The sequence below is a fragment of the Hypanus sabinus genome, chromosome 14 (assembly GCF_030144855.1).
Source record: "Hypanus sabinus isolate sHypSab1 chromosome 14, sHypSab1.hap1, whole genome shotgun sequence".
NCBI lineage: Eukaryota > Metazoa > Chordata > Chondrichthyes > Myliobatiformes > Dasyatidae > Hypanus > Hypanus sabinus.
Genome location: NC_082719.1, coordinates 11,149,163 through 11,165,712, shown reverse-complemented (window position 1 = coordinate 11,165,712; position 16,550 = coordinate 11,149,163). Strand labels below are relative to the sequence as shown.

The window sequence follows — 16,550 nt, the reverse complement described above, 5'->3', positions numbered from 1 at the left end:
CAAGCTAAAAATAAAAAAGAAAAATAATAATAAATAAGCAATAAATATTGAGATCATGAGAAGAAGAATCCTTGAAAGTGAGTTTATAGGTTGTGGAAACAGTTCAGTGTTGGGTTGAGTGAAGTTATCCCTTTGGTTCAAGAGCCTGCTGAAGCAGTTTGCAAACAATGCAAAGATAGATAGAGGGGCAGGGAGCCGCAGTAGGACTTGGACAGATTAGAAGAATGGGCAAAGAAGTGCCAGATGCAAAAGCGTGTCAGGGATTGTATTTTCATGTAATTTGGTAGAAGAAATAGGCTATTTTCTAAATGGGGAGAAAATTCAAAAATTTAAGCTGTAAATGGACTTTGGAGTCCTCGTGCTGGGTCCCCTGAAGGTTAATTTGTAGGTTGGGTTGATGGTGAGGAAGGCAAATGCAGTGTTAGCATTCATTTCAAGAGGACTGGAATATAAAAACAAGGATATAATGCCGGGGCTTTATAAGGCACTGGTGAGGCCTCACTTGAAGTTTTGTGAGCAATCTTGGGCTCCTAATGTAAGAAAGAGTGTGCTGATATTGGACAGGGTTCTAAGGAGGTTCACGAAAATGATCCCAGGAATGAAAGACTTATCATATTAGGAACACTTGATGACTGGGTTGTATTCGCTGGAATGGTGTTTGGTGTTTAATGTTTAAGGTGAAATGAGGGGGGATCTTACTCATTCAGGGGGTAGAGCGAGCTGCCAGTGGAAGTGGTGGATATGGGTATGATTTCAACACTTAAGAGAAATTTGGATAAGTACGTGGATGGGAGTGGTTCGGAAGGCTATGGAGCAGGTGCAGGTCGATTAGACAGGACATATTAATGATTTGGCACAGGCTAATTAGGCTGAACGGCCTGTATCTGTTATGTTCTATGACTCTCTGACTATATTCCCTGCCCCAACAATTTTTTGGCTGAATGTATTAAGAGATACAGGGAAAAAACTTGTAAGTGGAACTTGGACCCAGATCAGCCATGATCTCAGTGAATGGCAAAATGCAGCCCAGCTATTTTTCTGTGTTTCCTGTGCTACTGGCAGAGAAAGCTTTCGTCCTGCAGAAACCCTGTGCAAAATTGGCTTGGGGATTAGTGTTGTCTATGACTGATGCACCATCAATAACTCACTCTGAGACGTAAAGGCAAGATATCGGCTTTTATTGACTGGAAGAAGGAACAAGCAGTGGTTGACCACCATACTACATCCTGGAGGCTGTGAGGCCGGGCTCAGGCCTCAATCGCCTTTATACAGGGATCTGTGGGAGGAGCCACAGGAGCGGTCAGCAGGGGGCGTGTCCAGACAGGCACATAGTTCACCACAATGACCATCAGTTTACTGTTGCTTGGCCCTAACGTCACTTGCTGTAACAAAAGCTGAACATGCTGGTAAACATTTAGCAGCTCTGAAATATTAACCATTTCTCTTCCTGCAGAGCAGCTTCTTCTCTTGTTTTAGACTTCACCATCTGCAGTGCTCGGCCTCATCTCCTTGCCATTTGTCTTTCTTCATCTGCACGTTCCTTATTTTTATTTTCTTCTAAATTGCACTTGCTCTGAATTTATGCCTATCATCTTTCTTTTCCAGAGAATTGAGGGAAACCTGGCTTCATTTTAATTCATCTCTAGATAGTACTCATGAGAACAAATTATATACGGGGTAGTAACTCCAAAATTACTGCTCTTGTTGGTGATGGCACATTCCAAAGCTGTGAAGATCCAGACAGAGCAGTGGTTCAGTAGTTCAATGGCTCAGTTTATTATCACGGAGTGTACCCAGTATACAACCTGAGCTCCTTTCTCTTCACAGGCATTCACAAAACAGAGAAAAGAACCCAAAGAATGAATGACAAAAACATTAGAGCCCCCTCCCGTGCACAAGCTGCAGCCAACACATCAATCCTCCCCCCTCCCCACCATCCCTCACTTGCTTCAACAAAAGCCCCCACAGACCATGATCTAGAGTCCATCAGAAACTACAGTCCATCCCAACACTTCGACATCTCACAGAATCTCTCTCAGTAATGAGGGTGAGAGAGGCATCGCTCTTGCAACAGCAAGAGGGGAGACAAACAGCTCGCTACTTTGATGTTACAAACTGCTGCATCACCCTTGTCCAAATTCCCTTGAATAAAGGAACAACAGACTCCCACTCACCATGTAGAGAGAGAGACAAAGAATGCTCGAGTGCAGAGGCCTTTTTTGACAGCAGTGTACACTGCTGGTGTTTCAGTCTCTGGCAAGGGATCAGGTTGACCACAGGGCCACACCTGTAGACCTTGAGTGCCAGGCTGCTCAGCAAGTCCCGAGAGTGAGAACCCGCAGACCGTGAAGAATAGTAGTTTGAGCCAGAGCTGTAAATCTCAGACTCTCCAGCCACCTTGAAAAAGAAAAAAGAGACATGAGAAGAGGAGAATCATGAACAAACTGAAAGAAGTTGCCCAGGTCAGCAAAAACCTCTGATGCCATCACTAGCTCCCCCACCCCACTCCAGATATGGAATGTTTTGAACTATTACATTAAGTGTGGACTGTTTATTCATTTTCATAGATGCTGCCTGAATTGCTCCAAAATTTTGTGTGTGTTACTTTATACTTTCATAGATTTCAACTCTATAGAGTGATCATTGCTGCAAGATGCAGCTAATTACTGGCATTAGATCTGTTTTCCCTTTGCTGACGTGGGCACCTGTTCAAATTCACAGGCTGCTCACACACAACATGTCAGTAAGAGAAATACCTTGCTGGCCAGTTTTACTCTGAAGCCTAAACACCACCCCACCCCAATTCATCGCTGCAGCTTCATTTCTGTATTGCTGCTCATCCCCTCAGAGTAGTGTTCTCACTGAGGATGTCCTTCTGAAAGTGTAAACCACAGGGTCATTGATATAATATCTTCTTAGCAAGAATTTTTATTTAAAATCACAGAAAATTATTGTCCAACTCTGAGAATATTAGATATGCTAATACTCAGACTGGCCTGCTCCTAAAGTTTTGTGTGCAGTTCCTTGACATTTAATTATTCTTACAAATTCTGAAACTGTGCATCAGTTCATGATTTACAGGGCCAATGGACTGTGCAAGTGGGATGCAGATGTTATCAGGTGACAGATTTGTGCAGTGATGCTTTGGCATAAAATATGCATCTATCAGCAGAGGAATACATCTGTAGCCACTTTACTAAGTGTCTAATAAAACTCCCGTCAACTTGAACCAGTCTGGCCGCTTTCCTCTGAACTCTGTCCTTACGAGGGCACTTTCACCCACAGAACTGCCATTCACTGGATTTTTTTTTGTTTTTGCACCATTCTCTATAAACTCTGGAGACTGTTGTGCATGAAAATCTCAGAAAATCAGCGGTTTCTGAGATACTCAAACCACCCCCTCTGGCACCAACAATAATTCCATGGTCAAAGCCACTTCAATCACACTTCTTCTCCATTCTGATGTTTCGTTTGAACAGCAACTGAACCTCTTGACTCTGTCTGCATGCTTTTATGCATTGAATTGCTGCCATATGATTGGTTGATTAATGAGAAGGCGTGCCTAATAAAGAGTCTGGACTGTTCTTCAAAAATCAGTTTTGTTAACATTACTCTCATTCATGGAGCCCTGCTGAAAACTTAGGGCTCAATTGCTCTATTGATAGACCAGGTTTCAAGGTCTGGTCTCTGGAACATTCCAGGGCAACGTTTCCCACACTCAATTCTACCCATTGGACCTCAGTTTCTATGTTCTCTTTTCATTCAGTGGGACATTGATTCTCATACTCCAGATCCCCTCACTAGGCCCTCAGTTGCCATCCACGCTCATGTTTCACTCAGAAATGTCCCATTCCCATGTTCCTTTTAAAATTTTTGGGACCCTGTTTTTCAAAATCCAATTAAACCCACTTGTTCTATTTCTGTCTTCTTTTTAACTTACTGGAAAATATTATTCAACTGTGTAACAGCAAAAAATATAGAGAGTTGAAAGAGCATTTAATTATGAGTAAAAACAAGAATCAGTTGTCCAGAAAAGCTGCTAGTCCACGTGTGTTAAGTTTTTTTGGGTTATGTACAATGGGACTGTATATGTATTGAGGTTTGTTATGTATGTATGTATGTATGTTCTCTGCCAACATTTATTTCACATATTGTTAACTAGTTTTTAAACAGTAGCAGAGTCATGCACAATATGAATGTTGTATTAAAGAGTTAAGTCTATCTCAAAGATAAGATTCTAAAATAAATATGTTCTAAATAAAATAAATAAATATTGGGTTCTGAGGTCATAAGCCAAAAATATATTTGATGGGTTCCATGAAAATCAAATATCCTTTAAAAGATATCTTGGATGAGAAACGGGTAGTGATTTGTGGGAATGACAGGCTGGCTTCTTAATATGACCTTCAACCAATTCATATAGAACAAGTGCCACAAGCTGGTACAGCACACACAGGAAAGCCTGCAGGTGCTGGACACCTTGAGCAACACACACATAACACTGGAAGAATTCAGCAGCTCAGGCAATATCCTTGGAGGGAGATTAAAAGAAAACATTGACTGTTTAATTTCCCCAATAGATGCTGTCCAACTTCCTGATCCTCCAGCGTATTGTGTGTGTTGTTACAGCATACCCTTAGAATGGTTGAAGAAAATGTTGTCACAGAACTCCAATCAGACATAATCAGATTCTGCAATATAAATTGCATCTGTTGATTTTATTACCTATACATTATGAACCCTGGTAGGGCCAGTGTAGCTCTTAACGTTAATTACTTGAACTGTGTTATCAAACTCTAAGGCTCAGGTCAACAGCATGGAAACAGCACAAGCAGGACTTCTTATTTGCAAAATCTTCAGTGGTGTGGCAGCTCATGAGGGGTTGAGCTGAAAAGTGCTGTTAACCCAACACATCAACCGTTTATTCCTCTCCATAGATGCTGCCTGACTGATCTGCTGAGTTCCAGCGTCTACAGAAACGCTTCTGTTTCTGAAAAACAGTTCACTAGTTTTGATGTGTGAATTTGATTTTAGGATTTAATAACTGTTTAATTACTGTTTTCTAATACAAATTGAGCTTTGCAACAATGAAGGTTGTACCATTAGAATTCACTTGGCCCCCTCTAGTGGTTTTTGCAGTATTATTTCTGGTTCAGTTTGATGCTCTGTGAAATTTTGATTCCCTTCTCCATCTCTGGCAGAATGCTAAACTTGAACTAAGGATGAGACAGTCACAGGGATCTCCTACCTTTAAATGCCTGTTACACCGTCATCTTAAAGCTTAAAACATGTTTTCTTACATAGGTAATGCTTCCATATTGTAATTACAGTGATAATAGATTCTGAATTACAGACTATATGTTTTGGAATATAAATTATACCTTCTGAAATAAAGGTATATTTTGAAATGTATTGTGATGTATGCATTTAGAGATGAATTAATATTACAGATCAGTTCAATTTACAGGCTTCCAACATCTGAATTAACTGTAAATGATATCTAAGCCTGCATCTTGATATCAGATTAAGTGGTTCTGCTTTGATCTACTAAGTAGGGGTTATAGTTCCAAGCAGAATCATTTAATCTGATAGTTTTCAGTTTAAATGCTAAGTTATTATTTATACTGAAGTAAAATATTGCCAGATTTTGGAAGCCTGCGGAGATGTGGGGGAATTTCTTTAGCCAGAGAGTGGTGAATCTGTGGAATTCATTGCCACAGGCGGCTGTGGAGGCCAAGTCATTGAGTATTTTTAAGGCAGAGGTTGATAGATTATTGATCAGCCAGGGCATGAAAGGATACAGGGAGGAGGCAGGAGAGTGGGGAGGAGAAGACAGTGGATCAGCTGTGTTGAAATGGTGATGCAGACTCGATGTGTCAAATGGCTTGCTGCTGCTCCAGTATCTTATGGTTTTAACGGAATGTGGAGGAAATACTCAGTATCATGGGTAACATCTGTGGTGAGATGAAAACAGTTCCCTCCTTGTGTTTTTTAAACTATTTATGCAATTGTCAGAAATCTGAAAAATAAACAGAAAATACTGGAACCTCTCCATAGGTCAGGCAGCAACTGTGAGAAGAGAAACAGATTTAAGATTTCAAGTCATTGATTCTTCATCATCGTTGCTCTGAAGAGCGGTCCCTGATGAAGGGTCTTCAACCTGAGGAGATGCCCTCTTCGCCTTGTCAAAGATGCTGCCTGACTTACTGAGTGGTTCCAGCATTTTCTGTTTCATAGCAGAACTGTTTACTCATTTTGTTTCATTGCTGAAGCTACTTGAACTGCTCAGTATTCTTAGCAATTTCAGTTTTTTACAAAACTTCTTATTTAGGCTGTTCTGGCTGGCACACTGTGTAGCTGCCATCCACTTATGTATACATCCAGCATTAAGGATCCCCACCAGCAGGACATGCCCGCTTCACACTGTTAGTGTCAGGAAGAAGGCACACACCGTGATTCAGGAACAACTTCTTCCCCTCTGCCCCCAGTTTTCTACATGGACATTGAACCATGAATAGGACCTCACTACTTGCTGTTATTTTGCACTGTTTATTTTAACTTAACTATTTAATAGACTTATGCAGTATTTTAGATACTTATTTATCATGTATTTCATTGTATTGCTGCCATAAAGTTAACAAACTTCACGACATATGCCGGTGATATTAAATCTGATTCTGATACACAATGAAAACCTGGACTCCAACGTTGGCATTATCACAGCCTGAGCAACCATGCAGTATCTCAGTGATGTGGTACTATCAACAATATCTCAGTGACATGGTACTGTCAACAGTATCTCAGTGACATGGTACTGTCAACAGTATCTCCATGACATGGTACTGTCAACAGTATCTCAGTGATGTGGTACTGTCAACAGTATCTCAGTGACGTGGTACTGTCAACAGTATCTCCGTGACATGGTACTGTCAACAATATCTCAGTGACATGGTACTGTCAACAGTATCTCAGTGACGTGGTACTGTCAACAGTATCTCAGTGACGTGGTACTGTCAACAGTATCTCAGTGACGTGGTACTGCCAACAGTATCTCCATGACATGGTACTGTCAACAGTATCTCAGTGACGTGGTACTGTCAACAGTATCTCCATGACGTGGTACTGTCAACAATATCTCAGTGACATGGTACTGTCAACAGTATCTCAGTGACATGGTACTGTCAACAGTATCTCAGTGACGTGGTACTGTCAACAGTATCTCAGTGATGTGGTACTGTCAACAGTATCTCAGTGACATGGTACTGTCAACAGTATCTCAGTGACGTGGTACTGTCAACAGTATCTCCATGACATGGTACTGTCAACAATATCTCAGTGACATGATACTGTCAACAGTATCTCAGTGACGTGGTACTGTCAACAGTATCTCAGTGACATGGTACTGTCAACAGTATCTCAGTGACATGGTTCTGTCAACAGTATCTCAGTGACGTGGTACTGTCAACAGTATCTCAGTGACGTGGTACTGTCAACAGTATCTCCATGACATGGTACTGTCAACAATATCTCAGTGACATGGTACTGTCAACAATACCTCAGTGACATGGTACTATCAACAATATTTCAGTGACGTGGTACTGTCAACAATATCTCAGTGACGTGGTACTATCAACAATATCTCAGTGACGTGGTACTGTCAACAGTATCTCAGTGATGTGGTACTGACAACAGTATCTCAGTGACGTGGTACTGTCAACAGTATCTCCATGACATGGTACTGTCAACAATATCTCAGTGACGTGGTACTGTCAACAGTATCTCAGTGACATGGTACTGTGAAGTTAGCTATCATGCTGCTTCTGGTCATTGTCAACTAACTGTTTGTGAGTGAGGGAAACATTTATTAGTGATAGTGAGGGCCGTTCTAACCCATAACTCTGAATTTATAAAAAAAGTCTCTCTTTTACAAAATACCTGCTGCCAACCCCAAATTTGCTTGGAAACTCAACTCCACTTCATGGCATTGCTGAAAATTTATCCAGTGCACATCTGTCTTTTTTTATATCAGATCATGTGCCATCAGAAAAGCTGATATGATTTTACAAATATTGATTTACTTGTATCATAGAATTTTCATTCCTGCTTTTGGCTAAGCAGCTTCCTGTGACAGTTTTGCAGAACCAACTTGGAGGCTTGGGTAAGCAAACAGGAGAAACCTTTAATTGGAAAGGAAATAAAAGCAATCTATCCATCCGTCCCCTGAAACCTCCTACCCTATGTGTATATTTCTCCTTGAGTCCCCATTTGCTGGTTTTCATCCCTCATTGGAACCCCATATCCCTGCCCTTTCTCTCTATCTCTATCTCTCTCTCTCTCTCTCTCTTTCTCTCTCTCTTTCTCTCTCCCTCTCCCCCCTCCCTCTCTCCCCCTCCCTCTCCCCCCTCCCTCTCTCCCCCTCCCTCTCTCTGTCCCCCCCTCTCTCTTCCCCCCCCTCTCTCTTTCCCTGCAGCATCTGTTGTTTAATAAAGCGATACATACAAAATGTTGGAGGAACTCAGCATGTCAGGCAGCATCCATAAAAATGAATATTCTTATTCCGATTCTGATGCCAGGACATGGCCACCCAGAGCTGGAGGAGCAAACCTCATATTCCGTTTGCATAGCCTCCAAATTGATTTGATATTGGTTTCTCCTGGTTAAAAAGAATTGTCCCTCCCCTCCGCTCTTCCATTCCCCATTCTGGCCTCTTGCATCTTCTCACATGCCTATTACATCCCCCAGGTCTCCTCCTCCTTTCTCCAATGCTCCTCTCTCCTCTCCTATCAGATTTCTTCTTCTCTAGCCATTACCTTTCCTACCTACCTGGCTTCACCTATCAACTTCCAGCTATTCTGATTCTTTCCCCCCCCCCCCCCACCCAACCACCTTTCTATTTTGGCATTTTCTTCCCTTTCCGATCCTGAAGAAGGGTCTCGGCCCAAATATCAATTGTTTATCTAATTCCATAGATGCTGCCTGACCTGCTGAGTTCCTCCAGCACTTTGTGTGTGAGTTGCATCTATGCATAGATGAGGTGTGTGAGGTGCATCTATGTCTCATCCTTCATCAGCCAGTGCACATAGTGGTCATCACACTCCACAGGAAATTAGTTTGTCCATATGTAAGTGGTTACATTTTGAATGTAAACAATTTTTTTTAATTTGCCTGTCTCTTTAAACGTCCATTCACTCTCTCCCTAACAAGCCTTCCTGGTGGCAGAGTTCTTCCTGATTCCAAAGACCAAAATCTCCTGCCTAGCTTCCGAGCAATCTCACAACTACCAACTAATGTCAGCAGCTGCTGTCCCCACCACTAGTGGTTCATACCTTTCTGCTGCTGGTCATCTTTGCCAAAAAGCTGGTAATTTTAGAAATAAAATCCCTAGTCTGATTTGCAGGACAGGCGATAACTATGTACAGTACATTAGCAAATAATAATATTTTGTTGTTCGTGGAGATGCATTGTCACAGGAGATCTATATCCTGAACTTTCCAGTGCTTGCAATAGGGACTCCTTAATCATGATATCTCCCAGTTAAATAATTTGTTTCAAAGGGATATGAAGGGCATTTTATTAGCATGTTACTCTTTCCTTCTTTTCAGAGTCCCAGGAGTTAAAGATCAATCTCCTGGTCACTGCTAAGGGAAAGAACATGAAAAGGGGTGATTATTTTCTATTTTATTTCACAGTTTTCAAAGTTGTGGTGAATAAAAGATGTTGGACAATGAAGCAGCAGGCGCTGAGCAGAAATCTCTAGTCGCAGATCCATTCAGAGTTTCCAGCACTGCTTGATCCAATCCCACTCTCTTCATTTTCCTACTGACTCTTTTCACTTCCATTCTGATCCCTTCTCAATGCTTGTGGTGCATCTATGTCTCATCCTTCATCAGCCAGTGCACATAGTGGTCATCACACTCCACAGGAAATTAGTTTGTCCATATGTAAGTGGTTACATTTTGAATGTAAACTATTTTTTTTCTTTTTACAAATAATGATGTGACTAGTGCATTTATTTCAAAAATGCCCTGCTTTGTTTCTGAATTAGATCGTTTATCCTGTTGTGCATTAATAATAGCCATTAAGTGAATCAATTCAGCCCCAACAGTTAATAGATTCTGGCCATGACGTAGAAGTCAAGTATCATTAAGGCAAAAAGTAGCTGGGGAAATTTACAAGTTCTGATATGTTAGTTCATATAAACAGATAACCAGCTTGTAAATGATTATGGGAATTTAGCTGATGGTATTCAATGGTTGCGTTTATTCTTAAAACTATAATCCAAAATGAGTCACTGTCTTTTAAAGCAATACTGCAAGAATAAACACATTAGTCTGCTCAGTCTAGATGGTAGATTAAATGGTTTTAATTTAATAAGTCGGATCTAAAGAGTGACCTTTTTATTTCCTTTCAGATCAGCATATTCATGACACACTTATCCAACTATGGGAATGATCGACTGGGACTCTACACCTTTGTGAACTTGGCCAATTTTGTTCACTGCTGGACCAACCTGAAACTGCAGACTATGCCTCCTGTTCATCTGGCACACAAATACTTTGAGCTATTTCCTGAGCAAAAGGAACCACTGTGGCAGGTGTGGATCCAATTCTTTTTGAAATTATGCCATGGTAATAATAGTCTTGTGCCTGTTTTTGTGTGCAAATGAAGCTGAACTTCCAAGATACCCTTTGTCTAGCTGGCAACTATTTGTTTTTGAGTGTTAGGTTGATTTTAACAGTAGGAAGTAATAAGTGAAAAAGTAGTTATTGTTAGCCTTGTCAAAGCGCTCCCATCATCTTTCCAAATCCAGATATATCTTTTAAACAACACATCTTGCTTCACATTGCACAACCTCCATGACTGCATGGAAGCATCTTGTAAGGAACTGAAATTGTTCCATTCCCAGTCTGGATAGTCATAAATCATTACAGGGACAATCACAGAATTTGTTATGCCAGTGTTCTCTGTGCTACTTTGGATTCCAATTGTGTCTGTTCAGAAGTAGCTGAAAATTAAGATTATTTTTTGAGTTAATTCAGTTAATATTTGAGTCAAGCCTTCAGATGGCTACAACCTTTTTTTGGAAACTGGTGGAACAAACAGAAACAAGAGAAAGTCTGCAGATGCTGGAAATCCAAACAGAAAAGCGTTTTAGACATGGACATTAAACAGCAATGCAATTTCCCCATGAATGATTTGCCAATACTGTTGTGGGCATGATGATTGTCAGATACTTGTTTGAAACTGAATTTGAGTTTTCTGTCCATGAACCAGGGTGGGGGGGGGGGGTTACAGTTATGTGTTTCAAATTCAAAGAGGGTCTTAAATTCTTATTTACATTTTTTGTTAATGTTGATCAACTTAAAATGATTCCAATCATTCCACACACTGATTTTCTTCCATTCTGGTCGGCTGTAATTCTTCCTCTTTGCTGTCCATTGATTTCGATGTTGACTGTGCCAAGAGTTTAGTCTCTGCAGGCACGTTTATGGGCCACAAACCAGCATTGGATCGGCACTGTCTCCCACATCAGCTGCATTTGTGATTTGACTGGTCTAGCACCGAATATCTGTGTTCATGACCTGCTTCATATTTTTTCTTCCTTTTCTCCTCGATAGCTGGGATTGACTTCTTAACAATGCAGCGCCAACTCCTTCTGTCCAAAGCATCTTTCTCCCAGGTGTTGATATTCATGTCAGTGTTCTTCAAATGGCGCTTGAGCGCATCTTTGTAGTGCAGCTTCTGACCTCCATGCTTCCTCTTTCCTTCATGTAGCTTGCCAAAGAAAACAGCTTTGGGTAAACGATCATAACTCATTCTTGTGACATGACCAGTCCAACGCAGCTGAGAAGCTGTGATGAGTGATTCTGCACTGACTGTCCCAGCACCGTTTGAGGACCTCCACATCTGGTACCCTCTCTTGCCACTTGATGTGTAATATTTGGCATAAAAGCCCGAGTTGTGTCTTGGTCAATTTCTTGATGTGCTTCCAATACAATGTCATCATTTCAGTTGAATAAAGCAGAGATGGTAAAGCAGCTGTGTTATACACTTTGACCTTGGTCATGGCGAGACCAAAGTCGCTTCTGCAAAGCACCAAAGACTTTTGTAGCTGATTGGGCCGTTTGGATTTTTGGGCTGTAATTATAGAATAATGTAACAGAACGAGGTCATGAGACCCATTTACTCTGTGTTGGCTCTCAAGGCTTCATTACCCATACTCACACACTTTTTATTCTCTCTCTTTCAAGTACAGTAAAACTTGTCGAGTCTGAATAGCAGTTAGATAGCAGTGATAGGATTGGGCCGAGGCAGCATGGATTTACCAAGGGTAAATCATGCTTAACTAATCTGTTGGAGTTTTTCAAGGATGTTATGAGCAGAGAGACAACATCTGCCAGAAGTAAATTCCTTGTATGTGCACAGGTACTTGGTGATTAAAGTCTGATTCTGATTCTGATGTAACCAAGAAGTTAGATAGGGGAGATCCAGTGGATGTAGTGTACCTCGATTTTCAGAAGGCATTTGATAAGGTCCCACATAGGAGATTGGTGGGTAAAATCAAAGCTCATGGCATTGGGGGGAAGACATTGACATGGATAGAAAACTGGTTGGCAGATAGAAAGCAAAGGGTAGCGGTGAATGGGTGTTTCTCGGAATGGCAGGTGGTGACTAGTGGGGTGCCACAGGGCTCGGTATTGGGACCACAGCTGTTTACGATTTACGTCAACAATTTAGATGAAGGCATCGAGAATAACATCAGCAAATTTGCTGATGATACTAAGCTGGGTGGCAGTGTGACATGTGATGAGGATGTTAGGAGAATTCAGGGTGACTTGGATAGGCTGGATGAGTGGGCAAATACTTGGCATATGAAGTTTAATGTGAATGTGAGGTTATTCACTTTGGGAGTAAAAACAGAAAGGCAGATTATTATCTGAACGGAGTAGAGTTAGGTAAGGGAGAAATACAAGGAGATCTAGGAGTCCTTGTTCATCAGTCACTGAAGGTGAATGAGCAAGTTCAGCAGGCAGTGAAGAAGGCTAATGGAATGTTGGCTTTTATTACAAAGGGAATTGAGTACAAGAGCAAGGAAATCCTCTTGCATTTGTGCAGAGTCCTGGTGAGACCACACCTGGAATATTGAGTACAGTTTTGGCCTCCAGGGTTAAGGAAGGACATCCTGGCTGTAGAGGAAGTGCAGCGTAGATTCATGAGGTTAATTCCTGGGATGTCTGGACTGTCTTACGCAGAGAGGTTAGAGAGACTGGGCTTGTACACGCTGGAATTAAGGAGATTGAGAGGGGATCTGATTGAAACATATAAGATTATTAAGGGATTGGACATGATAGAGGCAGGAAATATGTTCCAGATGCTGGGAGAGTCCAGTACTAGAGGGCATAGTTTGAGAATAAGGGGTAGGTCATTTAGGACAGAGTTAAGGAAAAACTTCTTCTCCCAGAGAGTTGTGGGGATCTGGAATGCACTGCCTCGGAAGGCAGTGCAGGCCAATTCTCTGGATGCTTTCAAGAAGGAGCTAGATAGGTATATAGATAGGGGAATCAAGGGACATGGGGACAAGGCAGGAACCGGGTATTGATAGTAGATGATCAGCCATGATCTCAAAATGGCGGTGCAGGCTCGAAGGGCCAAATGGTCTACTTCTGCATCTATTGTCTATTGTCAATTGAATGTTTTGGGTTAGTGGACAAAGAAGGATGCTGTTTGGCTATTAGTTGGCTTCCAGGGGAAAAAATCTCATTAGTCCCATTTGTAGTGACGCAGTTTATTCCCCCGCATGCACCTGCCAATCAGTTCTTTATTTCTTTCTTTCACTAATCCACACTAATATACAAGTTACAGCAGCTAATTAAACTATCACCATGTCTTTGGCACTTGAGAAACATAAGGAGTGTCTGGAGGAAACTCACAGTGCATGCAAACTCCACTCAGGTCATAACTGAACCTGAGTTATAGAGTCATGCAGTATGCCAACAGAGCATTTGGCCCAACTTATCAATTCTGAAGGAGATACTCATCTAACTTAATTCCATTTTCTTACATTTGGCCCATATACCTTTATTTCTTGCCTTTTGATGTGCATGTGCATGTGCAAATGCTACGTAAATGCTGTGATTGTACATGCTTCCATGAGCTCCTCTGGGAGTTTGTTCCACCACCCTCACTTCTCAGATCTCCTTTCAATCTTTCTCCTCTCACGTCAAACCTTGTTTTGGACTTCTCTACTCCAGGAAAAAGACTATTTGCCTGTCTGTGCTCCTCATGATTTTCTAAACCTCTATGCAGTCACTCAGAAAGCAACCTGCGCTCCAGTGAGAACAACCCAGCATATCCAATCTCTGCTTATAACAGGGTGTTGGAGGTGAAGGAGCAACACTAACCACTGTGTGATACCATGCATCTTCTGAAAATTATATAATTCTCCTCTGAGAAAGGATCCAGTGCTTTCCTGGTGTATATACGATGAACCTCTTTTCAGGTTTCAAGCCAGGTACAGGTATCGATTCAAGTTTGTCATCGAAACATCAGTTATAGTCAATACCTATACCCAGCTAAAAGCCCAAAATGAGTTTATTTGTACTTTTGTACTGGTTTCCACCAATTACATTCATAGATAAATGGAATAAATCCACGTAGTCCATGATGATATACAACTTTGTTTATTGTCATCGCCCTGTACTTATATGCAACATTCCTCAAGACCACAGCACACCACTATATATATATATCACACACAGCGCATAAAACAAAATCTTATCACAATTAAGTTAATAAAATATAAATCAAAATGTCTGTGAAGTACACGGCTTAGGTGAACTGTAGACAATGGAGTAAACAATGAACAGCTCATTGCCCTAGTGATGTGACCTCAGTAGTGGAAGGGTATTCATTGGTCTCAGCCTGGGGGAAGAAGCTGTTATCCAGTCTGACAGTCCCAGTTCTGATGCTCCTGTACCTCCTTTTTGATGGTAGTGGGTCAAAGAAATTGTGAGATGGGTGGTAGGGATCCTCAACGATGCTTCAGGCCCTTCATCAACAAAACTACCAGTAAGTAGGGAGGAGGGAGACCCCAGTTTTGACTGTCCTCTATAGGGTCTTACAGTTCGATGTCTTGCAGCTTCCCTACCGCACAATAATGCAGCCAGACAGGATACTCTTGAAGGTGCTCCTGTAAAAAGTTGATAGAATAGGGTGGGGTGCCTTACATACCTCAATTTCCTCAGAAAGTGTAGACACTGCTGTGCATTCTTGACTAGTGAGTAGGTGTCTGGGTCCAGGTTAGATCGCAGTTACATGCACATCAAGAAACTTTGTGTTCTTTAATCTGCTCACGATAGAGCAATTGATGTGCAATGGACAGTGATCGACCTGTGCCTTCATGAAGTCCACAATCATCTCTTTTGCCTTGTTCATGTTGAAACGCAGTTTGTTGTTTTTGCACCAATTGACAAGCCTCCCTACCTACTCTCTGTATGCTGACTCATCGTTGTTACCGATGAGTCCACCCATAAGGAACTTATTGATGCGGTTTGAGCTGGATTTGGCAGTAGATTTGAGTCAGCAGCATGAACAGCAGCAAGGTGAGCACACAGCTCTGGAGGGCACCAGTGCTCAGCACGATGGAGCTTGAGATGTTGTTGCCAACACAGACTGACTGGGATCTTTCAGTCAACAAGTCAAGGGTTTTCTTTTCTTCTGCGCCATTGTTTTGATGTAAAATGTTGCTGTTCTTTGGGTATTATTTAAACCATTTTTGCAAGAGGTTAGATGCATATTGTTTTTTTTACATCATTCTGTTAGGAGACTGGCTAATTTTACCATGGCTATTAACTCAGATGTTAAGACTTAACACCATTAGATTGACTACCCTGCAAGACTGCTGGACTTTTGCATCCAATTCTTTAAGAACATTCACCATCAGCGTCTATCCTGTGATAAATCCTAAGGAATCTAAAAGTTCACAACCAATTTTCTTTTTGTTATCAACAGAATCCATGTGATGATAAACGACACAAGGACATCTGGTCCAAAGAGAAAACCTGTGATCGTTTACCAAAATTTCTGGTGGTTGGACCCCAAAAAACAGGTAAACTTGAATGGGAAATCTTAACCACAGCTTTATTTAAATGGATTAGGGTATACAATCATTTGAATGGAAAATAGGTTAAAATTTGATCTATTACATGAAGTATATTGAATGACTAAAATCTGAAGACCTCCGTTGACCATATGGATATTGCAGCCTAGCTGACTATGTGATACGCAAGATGGCAGTCTGTTACGGGGAGCAAGCTGTTGCCTATACAGCAGTCTCCCCCTTCCCATGCAGCTGATGAATCCAAAGGAACAGCAGAGACTGATCCAGTTTGGTACCAGCAATGTGTTAGGAGTTGCCAGGCAGCATTGAACTCAACATACTTAAAGGGTTGACAGTGGATATGCAACGGCAAGCATTTAAAGATCACATGGATGAACTACAACAATTGTTCATCCCAGTTTGGTAAAAGAATAAATCAGGGAAGGTAGTG

The 16,550-nt window shown here is 41.4% G+C and overlaps 1 protein-coding gene across 8 annotated transcripts in view; it reads left to right on the top strand.

Moving 5' to 3' along the window:
* Nucleotides 1–16,550, top strand: part of ndst3 (N-deacetylase/N-sulfotransferase (heparan glucosaminyl) 3) — a 595,362-nt gene that overhangs the window by 550,557 nt on the left and 28,255 nt on the right. For all 8 annotated transcript variants that reach the window (XM_059988774.1, XM_059988781.1, XM_059988772.1 and 5 more), the window contains 2 exons: nucleotides 10,412–10,594; nucleotides 16,012–16,108. In XM_059988774.1, coding sequence (XP_059844757.1) covers nucleotides 10,412–10,594; nucleotides 16,012–16,108 — 280 coding nt within the window. The remainder of the gene's footprint in view (nucleotides 1–10,411; nucleotides 10,595–16,011; nucleotides 16,109–16,550) is intronic.